This window comes from Cervus elaphus, chromosome 21 (genome assembly GCF_910594005.1).
Source record: "Cervus elaphus chromosome 21, mCerEla1.1, whole genome shotgun sequence".
NCBI classification, from domain to species: domain Eukaryota; kingdom Metazoa; phylum Chordata; class Mammalia; order Artiodactyla; family Cervidae; genus Cervus; species Cervus elaphus.
This window is the reverse complement of record NC_057835.1, coordinates 70,704,657-70,725,924: the sequence shown is the minus strand read 5'-3', so window position 1 is coordinate 70,725,924 and position 21,268 is coordinate 70,704,657. Positions and strand designations below refer to the sequence as shown.

The window sequence follows — 21,268 nt, the reverse complement described above, 5'->3', positions numbered from 1 at the left end:
AGAGACTTGTAGCCTTTAAGAAGAGCTAACAGAAATGGAGGATCCACGTGTACTAACCAGTCCATCTACATCAGTATTAAACTCAAAAGAATGTTGCAAAGTCAGCCTTCTTGAGATTGTTCCCTTCAGATGAACAAGTTAGTTCAGAAATTTCCAAATGAAAGTTGATTCCAGCCTTTACACTTGCTAGGATTAAAGCATCGTTTCTCCAGTCACTTTCCAAATATAGGGTCTTTACGGGGTGTTAATAACTGGTAAACAAAGTAATTTTGCAGTAATTTCGCAAGGAAGTAGAAACCAGATTTCTTTTTGTAAGACTTCTCAGGATGTTTACTGTGTTAATGTGTTGTTGATGTATTGTGACTCATTCAGAGAAGAGTATGTTCTCTCCTCTAATTTTCTTTTCCCTTAACCTCTTTCTCTAATAAAGTGGATAATGCTTTTGATCTCTGTCCTCTAGAGAAATATGACAAGTCATCACATTGCTTTGTCATGCTATAACTGCTTCTACCTTGGAATGCTATCTGTGTTGCCAGTGTTTAGTAATTTATAATTGTTAAATGAAAGAGTATTGTATTATGAGAGCTGTTTTTGAAAATATATAGTTAGTTTTCTTGGTTGTTAGACACCTTGGCTTTCAGTGTTTTCATATATCTTTCCCTGTTCTGAAAAAGAATTTGCAGTGATGTATTATGATACAGAGTATTTAAAAAAAAATTGTGATATTAATTAAGACTTGATAAAAATATAAGATAGGAAATGTTAAATAGTCTGGCAATTAAATTAATCTTAGGCAATTAATATTGGCATAACAGTCATGGGCTTTGGGCAGGAGGAAACTTGAATTGCACACTCATAATTTCAAAGGAAAGGAAGTCATAAATTTCTCAGGGAAATCCAGTTTTTCTCCGCATTGAGAGTTATTACTCAAATCCATAGAGAGAACGTGGAGTACTTGCATGGAGATCTTCAGCTTTTTAACTCATGTGTTTGAATCCAGCCACAAGTATACATATATCCCCTCCCTCGTGAGCCTCGCTCCAGAAGTTTCTTAACACGATCTCAGGGTCACTTGCTGAATGAGTCTCAGCAGCAGTGTCTGCATAACTGTGATGCTGTAGCAGTCTTTTGAAAATAAACCTTTGGGGAGAACATCCCCCACCATGCTGTTTTCTTTTTCTCTTCATTTCGTCTCACCTCCCCTCAGGTCTTTTGCTAGTCAGGCAACAGGGTTTCTTACCAGTTCAAGGGCAGTCTCCTTGTTAGTTGATACAGTCTTTCCATGCCCTGTAGGAACTCAGGGTTCAGTGCTAGGTCGACTCATTCATTTGGACCCTAACCCTTGGGTTCCTTTGTGGTTCTATCAGTTTTTGAATCTTTGCAGCTTTTGAGTACTGGTTACATTATTGGTACTATGTCCATCTGAGATTTTTTTTTTTTTTTTTGCAGAGTGTTGGGATCTTAAGTTTCCCAACCAAGGGATTGATCCACCCCCCCTGCAATGAAAACACAGTCTTGACCACTGAACCACTAGGGAAGTGCTTCTAACAATTTAATTTTACAGTAACCACTAGAACCACGGTGTCCGTTAGTAGCAACTCCAGTTCACTTCCCTTCTACCCACTTTACTTGCCCCTTCCTTATCCCTAAATAACTATTATTCTATTTTCTGTTTCTATGGATTTGCCTGTCGAGATGTTTCATATAAACAGAATAACGCCATTTGTGGTCTTTCGTGACTAATTTCTTTGATTTAGCTTGTTTTTGAGGTTCATTCACGTTGTAATATGGATCAACAGTTTTCATTCCTTTTTATGGTTAAACAATATTCCATTGTAGGAGTATACAACATTTAGTTTATCATCAGCTGTCAGACACTTGGACTTGTTTATTCTGTCAATAATGCTATATACATCTGCATTCAAGTTTTTGTGTGGACCTAGATTTTCAGCTTTCTTTAGTTAGGTATATACGTAGGAATAGAATTGCTGGGTCATATGGTAACTTTATGTTTAACTTTTCAGAAACAGCCACTATTTTCCAAAGGGGCTTCACCATCTTAATATTCCCATTAACAATGTTTTGGCATTTTTCCTTTCTTTACATTCTTTTCAGCTCTTTTAACTAATTTTCATGGGTATGGATTTGCTGTCTCATTATGGTTTTAAGTTACATTTATTTAATTATTGATTTTGAGCAATTTTATATGTGCTTACTAGCCATTCACATGTTTTCTTTGGAGAAAGGTTTATTGAAGTCCTTTGCACATCTTTTTTTTGCACACTTTTTAATTGAGCAATTTTTCTTACTGTTTTTTAGTTGTAAAGTTTCTGTATATATTCTAACTAGGACATCTAATATGACTTACAAATATTTTCTCCCAGTCTGTGGGTTGTCTTTTCATTTTCTTAATGATGTTCTTTAAAGCACAAAAGTTTTTAAGTTTTGGTGGGTTTTGTTTTTGGCCGTGCCACATAGTAAAAGCAGGGATTCCTAACCATTGGATCACCAGAAGAAAAAAGTGAAAGTAGAAAGTGTTAGTTGCTCAGTCGTGTCTGACTCTTTGCGACCCCTTGGTATGTCCATGGAACTCTCCAGGCCAGAATACTGGAGTGGGTAGCCTTTCCCTTCTCCAGGGGATCGTCCCAACTCAGGGAGCGAACTGAAGTCTCCTACACTGCAGGCATATTCTTTACCATCTGAGCTACTAGGGAGTAATTCCTCATAAGTTTTAAATTTTGATGCAGTTCAACTTACCTATTTCTTCTTTTCCCACTTATACTTTTGTCATATAGAATGCAAGGTCATGAAAATGTATTACTACATACTCTTTTAAGAGTTTTGTAGTGTTAGCTCTTATACTTAAGTATATTATCTATCTTGATTTAGTTTTTTATACAGAGTAAGGTAGAAGTCTAAATTCACCCTTTTGTATGTGGACATTTCACTTTCAGCACCATTTACTGAAGAGACTTATTTTCTCATCAAATTGTCTTGGAACTCTTGTCAAAAATCAGTTGACCAGGGACTTCCATGAGTCCTATGGTTTGGACTCTATGCTTTCATTGCTGGGAGACTGGGTTCGATCCCTGGCTTGGGAACTGGGATCCCATGGGCTAACAAACAAGCAAATAAATTGACCATAAATATAAGGGTTTATTTCTGGCCTCTCAAATTCTGTTCCATTGATCTTTGCCTACCATTATGGAAGTACCACACCAAAATTACTGTACTTTTATAGTAAAGTTTCTGGGAAATTCAAAATACTTTGTTCTTTTTCAAGAAAGTTTGGCTGTTCTTGGTCATTTGTAATTCCATATATGTTTTAGCTTCAGTTTTGTTGATGTCTGGGGGGAGAAAAAGAATGTGATAGCTATTGCATCAAATCTATGCAATTTAGAATGTTGCCATTTTAACAAAATTAAATTGTTTATGAACATGGACTGTCTTTCCATTTATCTAGATGACTTCTATTTTTTAACAATGTTTCATAGTTTTTAGTGTGTAAGTCTTGCTCTTCCTTTGTCACATTTTTTTGTAATATTTTGTTCTTTTAAGCTATTGTGAATGATTGCTTTCCTTATTTCATTTTTGGGTTGTTCATTGTAGTGTATGTATGTATGTAAAAGTCGATCAGTTGTGTCCAACTCTTTGCGACCCCATAGACTGTATATAATAGTCCACGGAATTCTCCAGGCCAGAATACTGGAGTGGGTAGCCTTTCCCTTCTCCAGGGCGTCTTCCCAACCCAGGGATCGAACCCAGGTCTCCCATATTGCAGGTGGATTCTTTACCAGCTGAGCCACAAGGGAAGACCTATTGTAGTATACAGAAATGTAATTGATTTATTTTGTGCATTGATCTTATATTTGTAACCTTGCTGCTTTGAGTGAATGCTGCTGTGTGGGGGGAAGCATTGAGCTAGGAGTTGAGAAATCTGGGTAGTTCTTTGGTTTTGTGAAGAGCTAACTGGTTGACCTTCGGGAAATTATTTAACTCTTAGTTTCTGTTTCTACCTCTGTGAAAACAAGCAGGTGTGGCTGAACAATGGCTAAAGTCCCTCTCAGCCCTAAAGATCAGCATTCTCTCTTGCTCTCACAGTTACACATAGATTGACTTTTGGTCTCTAGACACTCTCTCCTTGGAGAGAGTTGTAAAAATCTCTCCAAGTAACTCAAATATGCAGATGAGTTGAGAATTAACTGTTTTAGAGACTTAGATTATGGATAGCTTGATGTCAAGTAATATTTTCAGGCTTCCATATTTTAGAGATGATGAAATGGAAGAATGGTGATGGAAATAGCAAGAGTGAGAATAATAACAGAATAGCAAATTACTGCATTTTAATGTTTGTGGAGTAATTAGATACATTAAATCATTGATGCTGAAAAATTCTGTGAAACTAGGATGTGTTTTCATTCCCCTTTAAGAAATGATAAAATTGGAGTTCCGAGAAATTAAGTGACTTGTTCAAGGTTACTGTGCTAATAATAAAATGGAAGCTAGGATTGGATTCACCATGTGGTATCATTCCTGTTAACCCACCAGTTAGGACTATGTAGGATAGATAATCTCAAAAATTTTTAGTCCCTTTTATTATGTTTACTTGTCTTTGAAGTGGGACAATTACCTACTTAGAATGATTTGTGTTAATAATCTAAAGCTGTGAATCTTTATTGCTCTTTTAAGCTAATGACTTAAAAAAAAAATCCCTATGCATATATGAGTATCGAGCAACTAATTGTGAAAAACAGATTGGTATGGGACATAGTGAAACTAATTTCATGATATGGTCATCACTTGAGTTACTACCTAAAGAATGATTCGTTATTCATGTGGCTTGTGTTTCTTGGAGGTAATTGTTGCAGATACACTAAAAGGACCCACCATCAGTTTCCCCTCATGTTATTGGTGGTTAATGTAATTTGTTATGCATCCCTTCCAGTTTCCTTGTCCCCTCCCCCAATACACACTTTTTTTTTTTTTTTAGTTAGGTTGGAAGAAATAACTCATGGCTGCTATAGTACTTTGCTCTCATATTGTTCTGTACTTAACTATGTTGTGCATTTGCTTGTCTACAGGGATAGAACAGTGTGTTCTTTGGAGCAATCGTTTTGTATACCTTTTGGTCTCTGTGGCTATGCTTTCTGTTATTCTTTTGTGTTCATGACTTTCCTTGCCTTAGTATTCCTAGTAACTAGCCAGTTAATCATCAATGAGCTGGGCTTTGGAAGTGGTGCTTTGTGGTTGAGTGGCTGCAGAAGTTTCCTTCTCTCCTTCCTTCACTTAAGAATCTCGGATAGAACCGGATCTTTGGGGACACCCTGCATTTAACTCCGCATTAACCCTCCTGTCTTTCCAACTTTGGGCTTTTGTAGAAATGGGGGACAGATAGCTGTGGTATACTTACCTGCCTTGGGAGAGAGAACTGAGAATTCTAAGAAAGGTCACCTTGAGAAAGTGTTTCTTTAAGTAACTGTTGTTTTTAGAGTAAATATTAGACATTGTCTATTTCTATTGGTTCATTGTGCTTTCTCTCCCTTTAGCCCCCCAGGTTCGCCCAATAGTCTTGGCTACTTCCCTACAGCTGCTAATCTTAGCGGTGTCCCTCCACAGCCTGGCGCGGTGGTCAGAATGCAGGGCCTGGCCTACAATACTGGAGTTAAGGAAATTCTTAACTTCTTCCAAGGTTACCAGGTCAGTACCTTGAAGAAGAAAATTACTCAGTGCCCTTCTTACTTAAGCTGATGTGCCTAAAGAATGCAGCCAGGAATATTCTCTGAAACTCATGTGTATAAGTGCTTTTAAACAGATTTGCTCTATGAAGAACCAGAGTCAGGGGGGACTTGTTATCTGAGTGCTTACTTCACACTCATCCCTTTGGAAGGATTAGGGCTCTTCCATGCTGTTTTAATTGCTTCCACTTAATCTTAGGGGCTTTTCTTTTTCTCTCTTTCAGTTGGGCTACTTTGAGAAAGCTCTTTATGCACACAGTGGTGTGGGTCTTTCCATCTAGAATAAGATAGGCTAAGAAGGAATTTTCTTCAAAGTCAAATTGTTGACTAATGAAAAAATACAGAGTTTGAATATTTAAAAAGTAGTCTGAATCCTTTCTGCCTGATATGGAAGAAACAAGGATGACTCAGTGAATCTTTAGATGGTAACTCTTTGGAAAAGAGCTGTAGGAAGTGTGTCTTTTATGATAACTCTAATGAAACTGATTTTTACTCTTTCCCATTTTCCTAACACTACCTGTGTCCATCACTTGTTCTTTGACTTTTGGTAGGAGCTCCTTAAAAGCAAGCAAAGTCTTCTCATTCTCATCTCACCTGAGAGGATACTTTTCCTTCCTTAAATCACATGGTTAGACCCAAACTCCTTCTTCCCTACAATGTCTAAAAATCAGTATCTTGCAGTCTTTTACTTGCACTAAAAGCAAAAACGGTCTTTCCTCTTGGAGCTGAGCCTTGCTTGAGTCATCAGAGTTGAGAAGCATCGCTTCTCGGCCTTTTGGCTGAGATCAAGTGTGGAGTCGAGAAGCAGCTGTAGGCCTCACCATCAAGTCCTAAAGCATTAACCGCACGACACGTTAAGTGTTTCACCCGCAGGCGCAGTTGCGCCCGCACTCTTAGAATAGGTTTACAAGGTTGGTATCCATGAGCTAGGGAGTCGCAAAGAGTTGGACACGACTTGGCGACTGAACAACAACAAATCCATAAATTGTGGAGGATTGTGGAGCTCAGCTAAAGCAATGTCAGTGGGGATGCCCCAAACCTACCAAGTTACCATCATGGGATATTTTTTGACAATTGAAGAAAATCTATGTCTGATAAGTGAAAGACTGAAATTGGACAAAAGTTATGTTTTGTTACTGCTTGGCTTAGCACATTCTTTGCAGACATAAACTATTTTTCAGAGATCAGCAGATACTTTGCTTCTTCCCTAAACAATTGCTACCTGTTGGAATCCCTTCGAGTGGTAAAAAGTTACTTCCCAAACTTCATATCTGATTCACTAGATTACAAAGAGAGAATTTTACTAAAGGCTATTGAAAAGATAAAATCACATGGAGAATACATTTGAGTTTTGTGTTTTCTCCCATGATTTTCCAGTTGTTTTGACTAATTAATTTTTATTACATTCAAACTGAACAGCATTAAGTGATCATACATATAAACCGTATGTGAGTAAACAAAACTGCTCTTCTTACGGGTATTTATTAAACCACAAACACATAATAGCAGTTATTTCTAGATTTATGGCTAAAAGATTTACAGCCTTCAAAATTAAGATGAACTACTACAGATTGAAGTTATTTTATCTTCTAGTAGCTTCTAGGGAATTATTCAGTGTTGGAGCAGACCTGGTATAATGAGAAGGAAAAACATTCTGCAAAACTATTTTGTCTCAAGGCATTTGCCTTCATTTCTGAAGTGCTTGGAATTTATAAACTGGATTAATAAATTAGGATTACATAGGAACCTCAGTGATCTAATTCAGCATATCAAATTATTCTTGAATAGTTTTAAGGTAGTTAAAATGCATACATTCAAAATTTTTTGTATATAACCTAATTTCATATCACTCTTACATAAAAGTTTACATTTTCTGCTGTCTTTAGGAGTCCTTGCCTTATTTATTTTTGCCTGTTCTCAGTTATTTTAGTAATGGCCACTAACCATGAAGCTCTAGATTCTTTTAGATATGGCTTTGTCACAAGATAAAAAAATCAATGGATGACTTTTAAAAAAAATTGTTCTGAGGTGTAATATTTGTGATCTTTATATATGGGGCCTTTATTGCTGTTGCTTATTTATTGGGAGGTTTTCATTCAATTTCTGGTTACTTATAATTTATCCTACATAATTACATAATTTATGTAGGTAATAGTACCAAATCCTTGGTAATAATTGTTTGAATGAATGAATAAAATCTCTTTATGGTTTCTGATTCTGTCTTTTAAAACATACATATATATATATATATATAAAATAATGGCATATGTCATTTTTATAAATGTTACTTTTAATTTTTAGATGTATAGTTCCCCTTTCCTCAGCAAAATTCTTTCTATAAAACTACTCCCACTTAATTTTTCCATATTTGATTTGGGGTTGAGGGGGCTGGAAAGGGCTGATTTACAAAAAGAGAAGAATTGTGATACTAAAGCAAGATGTAGGATATAGGTTCTGCTATCAAATCTGCATTTTTGTAAATTAACCTGAATGAGGCCCATTTTGATAAATGAAATTAATAGAATGAGAATTGAATTTATGAAGGCAAGCTACTATAAAAATATTTAGTGATGAGGATGTCATTCTGGTCGTGGAAATAAATCTTTGTCTTTATTTTAGTTGATGAACCTCTTACTCTGAAATGGGCTCTTAGGTATCCTTATATTAGTCCTTTGACTTTTTCATTTGCTCTTTGCATTAACCTTTGCTGTCAGTGGCTTTGCATTTTCAGTAGTGCTAACTTTTTTTTCTCCTCCAAGTACCGACTTTAATCATTATCTCTTTGGGCCTCTCACTGCTCTTAACTTGCTGCACTGCCGAGAGAACTGGATTGATATTACAATCTAGTTGTAATTTTGTAATATCAACTAGATTGATATTACAAATATAGCTAATGTTTGTGGTGTCATGGAAACTGTATTCTTAGCAAGATCTGAATTGTTTGGTGATGTTGTAGTACACTGTTCTTTTTCTATCTCTGCATGTTCATCCAACTTCTTGCTTAGAAGAGATTTTTATGGTATTTAGACATGTTGAGTAAGAAACGATGATTTGAGATTTGCAGTTTCATATATGGCTACTATCGGCGTTAACTTGTTTCCTGTGGTTTTAATGTCCTGTATATAATTCAGTTGGTAGAACTATTCAGTTGAAATATTAACCGTCTGTAGTGATAGTTTGTCCATCTTTTGATCCTGTTTGTTTTAACTTGCATTTTAGTATGCAACCGAGGATGGACTTGTACACACAAGTGACCAGGCCAGGACTCTATCCAAAGAATGGGTTTGTATTTAAGGGCCCCAGCAGTTAGATCATCCTCAGAAAAGAAGGTAAGGCTCTATGCTGTGGAAGTTAAATTGTAAAGGGCCTAACAAATAGAGATCAAGAATCTCGGTGTTTTTTAGGTCAGGTGGGACTTCCCTTCCCTTTATGTGATATAAGAAATGACAGAAATCTTGGAAGGAGTGGAGACTGAAATTAAGATTGTCATCTAAGTATAGTATCTAAGCAATATATATGGAAACGGTTGTATGTTACTTTGGCGTAAGGGAAAACTTTTCCATTTGGAAATTATTTGCAATATCATGCAGAATACAGGTTGGGTATGTTTTCTTTCTTTTTTTCTTTTGTTTTTTTAAGTTGAGTTAGAATCACATAAATCATTTTAAAGTATACAGTTAAATGATATTTAGTGTATTTGCAATATTGTGCGACCACTATTTCTATCTAGTTCCAAAACATTTTTATCAATTCCGAACGAAAATCCCATACCCATTAAGAAGTAGCTCCCAGTTTTCCCTCCCAATAGACCCAGGCAACCAATCTGCTTCATTTCACATGTTTTTGAGGTTTATCCATGTTATAGTATGTATCGGTACTTCATTCCTTTTTTTGTGACTGATTAATATTCCATTGTATCAAGTCGGAATTAATATTTTGACTCAATGGACATGAGTTTGAGTGAGCTCCAGGAGTTGGTGATGGACAGGGAAGCCTGGCATGCTGTAGTCCATGGGGTCGCAAAAAGTCAGACATGACTGAGTGAGTGAACTAAATATTCCATTGTATGGCTATGTGAGATGTTTTTTTTCCCCCATATATCTATTGATGGTCTTGTGGACTGTTTCCACCTTCTGGGTATTGTAAATAGTGCTGATGTGAATAATTATGTACAAATATTTGAATATTTTAAATTATTTTGGGTGTATATTTAGGAATAGAAACACTGAGTCATATGGTAACTCTGTTAAGTTGGTTATACTTTTTTTCCTAGTTTCTCTTTTCTAAAATTGTGGTAAAATAATATATAACATAATATGATTTTAATCATTTTTAAGTGTACAGTTCATGGCACTAAGTACATCCACATTGTTTGCAACCATCACCACCCTCTAGCTCCTGAACTTTTTACCTTCTCATGCTGAAACTTTAAATAACATTAAACAATCTCCTATCCCTCTTTCCCCAGCCCCTGGGAAACCATTATTCTCTTTTATGTTTCTGTGCATTTCACTATTGTAGTTATCTTATAAATGGAATAACACAGTATTTGTTCTTTAGTGGCTGACTTATTTCACTTAACCTAATGTTTTTTAAAGTTCATCTGGGTATACTTTTAAATATGCTTCATTCCAAAATGATTGTAAGGTTTTTGTTGCGTGCCTTTCTCCTCTTCTAAAACTAAACCTAGAGGAAAAGGATTCTGATAGCTTTTTGAATAATTTTTTTCCCCTACTAATTGATAACCTTCCCCTAAAGAATATTAACATTGTGTATGAATCTCCTCAAAAGAGCTAGTTATAAGGACATGGTCAGGAATTGGTGTTTCTTATTTCTTTCTCTCTCTCTCTCTTTTTTTTTTTAATTGGGTTGCTGAAATTGGTTTGTTGGCATGTCATTTTCAAATTTTGGTAACCATTTTCATGGCCAACGACTGTGTGGGCTTCAATCACATGGATTCTAAATTAGAAAAGAGGTTGTCATTGCAATGTTGTCTTTGAGAAAATGACAGTTGGGGGTCTTAGTCTATCATTCTGAAGTTGTAGAAGCCCCAGTTCTGGGTTGGAAGTGTTGATTCTCTGCCATTTTCAGTGAGGTTTCAAGATGCTGTCAAAGGGCATCACACCCACATCCATGGTAATGTGAATGGAGAATTTTCTAGTCCACAGACTAGTCCACTGTGCACTTTTTCGTGCACGGTGATGAAAGCACCTCAGATGTTCTTTGTTCAGCCCCTTGATGCTGCCTATAAACTTGACAAGCATACTGTGCACATAGTGAAATATGTGTTTTGAATAAGGAAATGACTAGAATTGGGAATTCCCTGGTCGTCTAATGGTTAGGAGTTGGCACTTTCACTGCCAGGACCCGAGTTTGATCCCTGGTCAGGGAGCTAGATCCCAGAAGCCTCATGACCAGAAAAAAACTGACTAGAAGTGGGAAGTTTTGAAATATCCTAAATTGACTATGACCATTCCTCAGTACCTCTAATTCTATCTTAACGTTTGTATATTTGGGGTCATGGTAGGATAACAAGTCAGGTCCTTTGTTAAAATCCAGGCTTTTGCATTTAACATCAGATTAATCTGCCTTTATATTGAGCATTTTTAAAAACTCACATGGAGTACTGTATGAAGTACTTGGCATAAGTTATCTCATTCAATTATATCAACAACCTTGGGAAGTAAGGATCATAAGAGTATTTGTGCTCTTTGTAAAGAATTTGAAACATATAGACAGTTACAAGAAAATCAGTAATCATCCCACCATCTAGAAATAGCTACAGTGAATTGTTCTTTTCAACTTCTTTTTTTACATGCCCTCTAGGAATTTTGAACCTTTTTCTTTCCCCTTAACCTTTTACTGTGACTGTATATTTGTATATTTTCCTCCTCATCCACATGTGCATTAAATTCATTATCATTAGTCATCTTTGACACCAATGGAGTGGCTTGTGCTCTGAAAGCACTTGTATATCTGCAGTCTCATTGGAGTTTCGGCACAGCCCTGTGAGGTCTCAGGACATGTACCTTGGCTCCATTTGTCAGAGGAGATGAAATCCAGAGGGCTTAGGCAATTTTCACAAGTCATACAACTAGTGACCAAGCTGATCAGAGACCCAGAGCTTCCAGCTTCACTCTTGGTGCTCTTTCCTTTGGGCAAATGGGAGCACAGCAGTAAGTGTTTGAACTGAGCAGTGACCCAGAACGTCTACATCCTGATTCCTGGAACCCGTGTCTTTTGCCTTACCTACTCAAAGATGTAAATTAAGGATCTCGAGAGGAGGAGTTTATTTTGGATTACCTGGGTGGCTCCTAAGCGCGATTATAAGAAAGAGAAAGAGATCAGGTAGACACATAAGAGAGGAGGTGGAGGTATTAACTATGAGAGATTGCGATCAGGTGGATGCAAGGCAAGGAACACCTGTAGCCGCCAACACTTGGAAAAGGCCAAAAGTAGATTAAGTAACTAGTTTGTAGCGATTTGTTACAGTAGCCACAGGAACCTAATATGTTGCTCTAAAAAGTCACTGAAAGAACAACGTCACTGCTGGTTATAGAATCAGGTCAAGGTAACCACAGCCCATGGTGAGGTCTGGTAAAGAAGTCACACTGTCTGTCTTTTCCTGTAGCCTTGTCCCCTCAAAGGAGCCTATATTTGCAGACTGCCCCCAAAAAGATAATGCCTGATTTTTTGGTCATAAGAAACCCCTAAGGACAGCTCACAGGCTATTAAAGATGCCCAAGGGGCCCTTCAGAGGAGGAGGTTGTGATGACTGGCTGGAAAAATGCCTCCTCACATGGCCAGAGTTCTTGTCGCCTCAATTTCCACTGTGAGCTCCAAGTCTCCTGCTCTTAGGCTCTCAAAGGGCGGGGTCAGCTCATAAATTTAAATTTGTCAACAAGTGCTTCCTAACTGTATTTACAGCTGTATTTTGCATACATAAGGAGATGGTAATCCTTTAGAGGGGACACTTCCCTTCTCTGTAAAAAATGAGGGAAAAAGTAACTTCTACATATGAAACATTTTTGGGTGTTAAGAATCAGGTGGATTAATGAAGTTACACAAACTAAAGTTCTTTCTGTATACAAGTAACTATTTTGTTGCTATGATCACAGTAATCATAACAGGAGCAGACCACTATCTGCATTCCAGACTTACTCAGATTTCACCAGTGTTTTCTTTTTCTATTCCAGGATCCAGTCTAAGATTTCACATTTACTTGGTTTGTCTCCTTAGTGTCCTCTGGCCTGTTAGCTTCTCAGTCTTTGCTTGTTTTCTTGACCTTGACAATTCTGCATTATACTGTTCTTGATGTCTTGTGTGCTGTCCTTTAGGTGGATTTGTTTAATTTTTTTCTTGTGGTTAAACTAGAGTAGTAGGTGTTAAGAAAGAGTACATGGAGGTGAAGAGCCCCTCTCATGAAGTTTCGTGATATATATCATCTGTTGTGTTTGTACCCACGTGACTTCCCTGGTGGTATCAATTTTGATCTCTGGGTAAATGGCTTCATCCATTCAGGCTGTCTTAACACAATTCTGTGGACTTGGCTGGCTTGTAAACGACAGACATTTACTCTCACAGGGTTCTGAAAGCTGGAAAGTCCAAGATTAAGTGTTTCTAGTTTCCTTTTGTGTGTGTGTGTATGTGTGTGTGTGTGTGTGTGTGCAAAGGTTTGTCTGTATACTAGGTATTTTTGGAAGCTCTTGTAATCTATTAAGCCTGGTACTGTCCCAGCACCTAAGTTTTATGGAAAACAAAGCGAATCTCCATGTAGCTCTCATTTGAGTAGGTGTCTTTTTTCTCCTTTTGGCTGCACTGGGTCTCTGTTGCCGTACTCGGGCTTTCTCTGGTTGCAGTGATTAGAGGCTACTTTTTGCCAGTTGTGCTGCTCACACTCCTCATTTCGGTGGCTTCTCCGGTGCTGAGCACAGGCTCCATGCGTTTGGGCTTCAGTAGTTGCAGTAGGCAAACTCAGCAGTAGGCGGCTGGCGGGCTGTATTTGTGGCACATGGGCTTAGAAGCCCTGCAGAATGTGGGATCTTCCGCAGCAGGGATCGAACCCGCGTCTCCTGCTTTAGCTGGTGAGTTCTTAACCACGGGGCCTCTTGATGGGTATTTTTTTATTCTTGGGCTCTTAAGTGTATAGTTTGGATTACTTTGTGGATTGAAAAAAAAGTTTTTTTCTTTTGGATCAATATAGTGACTAATATTTTAGTTTCCGGCCCCCAAATTCAAGGTATCTTTTGAATAAAAAGAGCAGCTTTGAAAATTGGACAAAACTTCTCTCTTCCTCCTCCAACTAAGATTTTAAAAATGGGCCAGAATGACAAATAAATATTGATTCTTTTGATTTAACTGACAAACAGCTTTTCTTCGATTAAAGAATTTGAGTTACGGGTTTAGTTTTATCTTAAAGGAAGAAGAATCTGTTCTTCTGTCCAATAAAACAACCCACCTATGAATTATACTTTTCAGAAAAGAGATGTCAAAATCACTGGGAGGAAATGAAATATTACAAATACAGAAAGTCCCCTACATATGAACAAGTTCTGTTCTGAGAGTACTTTCTAAGTCCAGTTTGTTAGTAAGTCCAACAAAGTCAGCCTAGATACCCAACTAACACAAATCGCTATATAGTACTGTACTGTAATAGGTTTATAATGCTTTTCACACAAATAATACATAAAATCAAACCTGAGAAATAAGACATTTTCCATCTTACCGTACAGTACCTTGAAAAGTACAGTAGTACGATACGGCAGCTGGCATGGAGTGAGCAGGCAAGAGCAGCTTCTGACTAGAGGAGGGACGGGAGGTGGGAGAGCTGAAGGACCTCGGCGATAGGAGACGCGGGGCAGGCTCACCGCCCCTCGTACACCTGACGCCGCTGGCACGGGTTCTGGTTCTTTGCTGGATTAGCTTCTGTCTACCCTCTTGAAAAAAAAACGATCCAGCGATATCTGGGTAGTAGCTGTTTTTTACTTGTCATAGATGACACAGTAGCACTGGATCGCATTCTGAATGGCTGCTGCAACCTCCAAGGCTAATAGTGCCTCCTCAAATAAACAAAATCCCCTCGCCATCTTCTGCGTCGTGAATCTCTTCAGTTCTCCGCTTACTTCTTCCTCTTGTCTCTCTTTGTCCTTTCCCTGGGCCTCCAGTGCCATCAGGTCTCTAACACACATTTGCATCTTTGAAAGTTCGCAACTTGAAGGTTTGTATGTAGGGGACTTACTGTAATCAGAGTAGCAGGCATTTTTTTCTTTTTAAGGGGTGTAGGTTCATTCCATAGGACAGAACACCAGTTAGTGAAACCAGATCTCTTAAAAGAATTCTTTGTAAATGTACATAGAACTTTTAATGATAGCTTAGTGCAAAATACAGCATTATATGTTTTGACTCAGATCTTACTAGAAAGGAAAGACAAATTTGTGGATATTTGCAGTTGTACCTTAAAAATCATCCTTGCATAATAGTGTTTGCTTTTCTGCAGCTGTAGGGGAATATGAAACATTTTCTCCTTATCCACCTGAGGTTTTCTTTTTTGTTGCTGTTGACAGCTAGGAATCTACAGTTGCATTGCTAAATTCTAAAGTTGCATTGGATACCATGGGGATTAAAAGGCAGGTCTGAGAAGGTTAAGCTTTTAAGTTTTTCAGAACTTGTCCACATTTTCTCAAAACATGAAGGTATAACTTTCAGCATCTACAGTGATTTCCTACTGGAATACTAGTAGTCTGGGCTGAGAATGAGGAAGGTGGAATTCATTGACTCTGATAAAGACAGGTCCATAGTTGACCGACTTGGCTGCATCCAAGGCCGCACTCTCAGCCCAACTCTCTTTGTGCCATACTCCCAGCAAATCCTGGCTTGCCGCCCTTCCGTTGCCAAGTCCAGAGGAAGCCAGGACTTCAGTGTCACTGGCCTCACTTTAAGTCCATCTCTGAAACCACTGTGGCCAAGGACACACAGGGCTCTAACTGGCTATATCTGGGTCACTTTTTGGGCTCAGTGGTCTTAAAGTTGCCCCTTTATGGCCTTGAGATTGGGGGCGGGGCAGTCATTTAAGGAAAATCAGGTGCTATTGCCAAAAGATAGACAAAATAGATATTGGACAACAGTAATAATGTTGGGTCATTGATAGAGATTTTCTTATCAAAATTTAGTATCCAAAGAGCAGGTTTCAATGCATAGTATTTTAAAGCTAAGTGCTAAATTATGGTCCCTTTGAAAACCACATTTAAAAATGAATTCTAACAAAGAAACAAATGTTTCTCTATTCTTAGAGTACCTGAATCTAAATCTGTATTCCGGTTTTGAAATCTTATTTGTTTTTTTTGGCTATATGCTGAGTCTTAGTTGTGGCACACAGGATTTTTATTTTCATTGCAGCGTGCAAACTCCTAGTTGTGGCATGTGGGACCTGGTTCCCTGACCAGGGATCGAACCCAGGGCCCTCTGCATTGGGAGCACAGAGTCTTAGCCATTGGACTACCATGGAAGTCCCAGAATCTGCTTTTAAAGCAAATCTAGTATTAACCACAATTACAAATTGGCCATAGAACAGAATTAAACTCTGAAGAACTATATTTCTATCTTCATTTCTATTTCTCATTTACATGTGAAAGTATACACATGCCTAGTTAGTTTTCATTTTAAAGATTGTATGTGGGATATAAGTAAATAGCACAGAAGAACCAATTTGCATTCACATTCTAGATCTTCCAGTTATTGGCTTAATTGCACTGTGCCTCAGGTTTCCCATCTGTAAAATGGGGGTGACATGGCGTATAATAGGGTGGTTGTAAGGATGAAATAGTCCACATCAAGGTGGTTTTTATAGATTGGTCACTGACATATAGAACTCTTGCTACAGTGTCATTATTTAGTGCTTTTTTTTTTTTTTGCCTGCACCACGTGGCATGTGTGGTTAATTCTCCCACCAGCTATGAAACTTGTGCCCCTGCTTTGAAAGCATGGAGTCTTAACCACTGGACCACCAGGGAAGTCCCCTCTCAGTGCTTCTTACTGATACAAATATTCTTGTTTGAATTTTTTTTTTTTGAAATTTCTCATACTAGAATTTAATATTAAATTTTTGTCTTAATGGCTTGATTTATTTAAAAAATGGTATTGAACTGCCACTATCACTAAAATGCTCGGATAACTTGGGGACCCAGAATAAGGAATGAAGAGAATAGTCTCTTCACAAAAGATTTAAGTGGGGAGGTAAAAACATACATTATCCCATGCATGATAATATGGCTAGGGTATTGGGGAAATGCCAGTTATCACATAAACCTCACTTGTTAGCAGTGTATTCCCTGAGAATTGGCTGCGTAAATACCAATTATGTCTGTGTAAAATAAAAATTTTGAATCCTTTTAAGACTTTTAGGCCTTTTAGAATTCAGAATCTTTTTTATGGTGACTAAGAATAGCAAAATTGAGAGACTGTAATTTTTCCTTTTGTTCTTTTATTTTTTTCAGTGTTTGAAAGATGTATGGAGATCCTGAAACCTTCAGACATAAGACAACTTCCAGCAACTTCAGGAGAAGTTTGTCTACACTCAGGCTGCAGTATTTTCAGCAAACATCATTGGACGGTGGGCCAGTGCCCTATCTTTTGGTGGAATGAAAAATTTGAGCCAGTGAAGCCAAATTCTCATTGCAAGCAGTATGCTTGGCTCCTTGATCGTTGCAAACAGGCATTTAAAATGTGAATTTGAAATTGGGTGTCTCCATTACTACCAGCTAATGTGGCATCATAGGTGTTTCCTATGTTTTAAGTCTTGCGGGAAAAAAATACTCCACTAGCATCTGCCATCTCCAATAGGAACTCTTTTATGGAAGCTCCATTTTTGTGTGTTCCCACTCTTCTCCCCGTCTCCCCATCTTCTGCACAATCACATGCTCTTCTGAAGTAAGAATAAGGTCTTGGAGTATGTAAGTCCCAGACTTACAAAAAGAAATAAAGCTATTATTTCCCCAGTCTCTTGGCCATCACAATGTCTTAAAAGCCACCAAAAACTCTTTTTAGAACACCTTGGAATAAGTGAGAAGAAATGGCACACCCATCACAAAACATACATAGTTTAACAGTTGCGTTTTTTCTCAGTGGGTATCAGTTGTAAATAAAAATGAACTAGGGGCCAAAATGTAAAACCAAAAATGAAGCAGCTACGTGTAGTTATTAATTTCTAGTTTGAACTGTAACTGAATACTGTGGCTTCGTATGTATTATTTTATACTGTACTTTTTCCATTATTGATGGTTCGGACTTTAATAAGAAATTCCATAGTTTTTAATATCACAAATGAGAATATTTGAACAATGTATTCTAGAAAGCAATATACTAACTAAAGTGAATGCTTGTATATAATGAGATAGCCTTAATCCTTTTTCTCTAATGCCTTAACTGTCAAGTAATGAAAACTTTTAAAAAGCCTAGGGTTATAGTCAGCATGCTAGACTGAGAGGTAAGCACTGATGTGATGAGAACAGGTACTGATGTTGTCAGTGTTTAGCACTATGTTTAGCTGTGTTTATGCTCCAGAAGTGCAATATCAGACACTAGCTAGATAGTACTGCTGCCTCGTGGTAACTCCAAAGAGAAAAACAGAATTTGATTAACCGAGTGCACATGTTCCTTTAAGTTACTCTTAATGTCCTTAGCTTGAATGCAATGCCATACAGATTTATGTGGCTGCTATTTTTATTTACTTTGCATTATTTTGATTAATATCTTGAATGGAAAGCCAAACATTCCCTCTTCACTGACCAGTAATGGCCCTTTAACTGCAGTAGGAAAAATAAGAAAAACCATGTTGTGTGAAAATTGGTGATAACTGGCACTTAAGATCATAAAAATAGTTCTTTATCCTTGGCTGCCTTAAGATGCTGTTTGCCCAGAGCTCTGAAAGACTTTAAGATAGGCGGTAATACTACAGTACTACTGAATTTTTGTAGAATTGTTACATTTGATAATAAAACTTGCCTGTTTAATCTCAATGTTTGCATTCTGTTTTGTAATTAGAAGAGTTAAGGGTAATAGATGAAGGGTGTGGTGGGTAGAGCCATCTTTTCCTGTGGTGGTAGGATATTTCCCTAAGTTACTGTATTTGTAGGTGTCCTCTGTTGTGTCTGACTCTGCGACCGCATGGACTGTAGCCCACCAGGCTCCTCTGTCCATGGAATTTTCCAGACAAGAGTACCGGATTGGGTTGCCATTTCCTTTTCCAGGGGATCCTCCTGACCCAGGGAATCGAACCTGCATATCCCGTACTTCCTGCATTGCAGGCAGATTCTTTACTGCTGAAACACAAGGGAAGCTATCAATGATTAATGCACTCCAGATACAGATTAAACAACCAGCCTTAGGGTATAAATCATTGAGACTTTGATCCCAAAATTCTTAAAACTGTAGTCATAGTTATTAATATGTGGTCCTTGCATCTTATTATTAGAGCTCTGTTTGCTTGACAATTTGAAAACCTATTGGAGTCACGTAAGACATTTCTTAAAAGCCATATAATAAAAGCTAGAACTCTAGTGTTTCTGAATCCCGCATACTTCTTTATTCCAATTTCTCTTTTTGCTAATTCTGAGTTGTCCAATATTCTCTCTAATCCAAATTTTATCCATTTTTTAGGAGCCAGGTTAAGACTTGCCTGACTTCCACCATTTTAGAGTTGCGTATATTGACCGTACCATTATTTGAAGTATATACTCTTTATGGAGTTCAATACCAGATCTAGTACATTTTTACACCCATGATCTTGTTAAGCACTCACCAAATGAAGTTTAGTTCACCTGGGACACTTTTGCAATCTCAGTCCTTGCCAACATCATTTATAAGAATGAAACAACAACAACAAAAGAGTGAAACAATTGCTCTCAGGTTTGTGTTTCAGCTTTGGGTCTGTGAGGAGGGAGCAGAGCCCTCTGGGCAACCTAAGGTTCTGCTCCAGGTTCCTGTACCTTTATGTCTCTGGTAGGCATTTAATGTCCAAGCTATTCCTTGCCTTAAAGAAAAACAGGTTGCCTGCACTAAGGAGTTAGCTATTTGCCTCCTTGAAATAGTACCTCATTCAGTTGCTCCTAAAGCAGAAAAAGAACACAGGCAGTCACGATGGTATGAGATTAAGAAAGGCCGGTGGGGAAAGAGTTGAGAATAGAGAGGACCGGAGAATATATAAAAAAAAATCTTAAAGTCCATCTCTTAGGTTTATAGTTGGTTACATAATTTCTCTTCCTCTCTCTGCTTCCCCCAGCTCTTTGGGGAAAATGATTTTAACATCTACAAAAATAGAATAATGGCTACCAAGCCTCTATCCAGCTTCAACTATTACAAACTCAAAACCAGTCTTTCCTATAGGTGGATTATATCATCAGTTGTAAAATCTATTACACGTAGGATTATATGTAGTTATATTGTTGTTCAGTCACTACGTCGTGTCCAACTCTGTGACCCCATGAACTGCAGCACGCCAGGCTTCTCTGACCTTCATTACCTCCCTGAGTTTGTTCAGACTCATGTCTATGAGTCAGTGAGGCCATTCAACCATCTCATCTCTGTGGCTTCCTTCTCTTTCCCTCAATCTTTCCCAGTGTCAGGGTTTTTTCTAATGTGTCAGCTCTTCGTATAAGGTGGTCAAAGAATTGGAGCTTCAGCATCAGTCCTTCCAATGAATATTCAGGGTTGATTTCCTTTAGGATTGACTGATTTGATCTTGCTGTCCAAGGGACTCTCAAGAGTCTGCTCCAGCACCACAGATTGAAAGTATCAGTTCTTTGGCACACAGCTTTATGGTCCAACTCTCACATCCATACATGACTATTGAAAAAACCATAGCTTTGACCATACAAACCTTTGTCGGCAAAGTGATCTCTGCTTTTTAATACTGTCTAGGTTTGTCATAGCTATTCTTCCAAGGAGCAAGTGTCTTTTAATTGCATGGCTGCAGTCACCATCCACATTGACTTTGGAGCCCAAAGTGAAATCTGACACGGTTTCCACATTTTCCCCATCTGTTTGCAATGAAGTGATGGCATTGGATGCCATGATCTTAGTTTTTTGAATGTTGAGTTTTAAGCCAGCTTTTTCACTCTCCTCTTTCACCTTCATCAAGAATCTCTTTAGTTCCTCTTCACCTTCTGCCATTAAAGTGGCATCATCTGCATAGCTGAGGTTGTTGATATTTCTCCTAGCAATTTTGATTCCAGCTTGTGATTCATCCAGCCCAGCATTTTTCATTATGTTCTCTGCATGTAAGTTAAATAAGCAGGGTGACAATATACATCCTTGAAGTATCCTCTCCCAGTTTTGAACCAGTCTGTTGGTCCATGTCCAGTTCTAACTGTTGCTTCTCATCCTGTATACAGGTTTCTCAGGAAGCAGGTAATGTGGTCTGGTATTCCCATCTCATTAAGAATATTCCACAGTTTGTTGTGATCTGCACAGCCAAAGGCTTTAGCATAGTCCATAAAGCAGAAATAGATGATTTTTTGGAATTCCTTTCCTTTTACATG

General features: G+C 37.9%; 1 protein-coding gene across 5 annotated transcripts in view; it reads left to right on the top strand.

The window, feature by feature from the left end:
• The window catches only part of ESRP1 (epithelial splicing regulatory protein 1), a 57,589-nt gene extending 38,841 nt beyond the window's left edge, over nucleotides 1-18,748 (top strand). For 2 of the 5 annotated variants that reach the window (XM_043880193.1, XM_043880192.1), the window contains exons 14-16: nucleotides 5,547-5,697; nucleotides 8,955-9,064; nucleotides 17,228-18,748. In XM_043880193.1, the coding sequence (XP_043736128.1) occupies nucleotides 5,547-5,697; nucleotides 8,955-9,029 (226 nt within the window). In that variant the 3' untranslated portion in view covers nucleotides 9,030-9,064; nucleotides 17,228-18,748. The remainder of the gene's footprint in view (nucleotides 1-5,546; nucleotides 5,698-8,954; nucleotides 9,065-17,227) is intronic. The other 3 variants (XM_043880196.1, XM_043880195.1, XM_043880194.1) reach the window with 2 other exon arrangements.
• The last annotated feature ends 2,520 nt before the right edge of the window (nucleotides 18,749-21,268 follow it).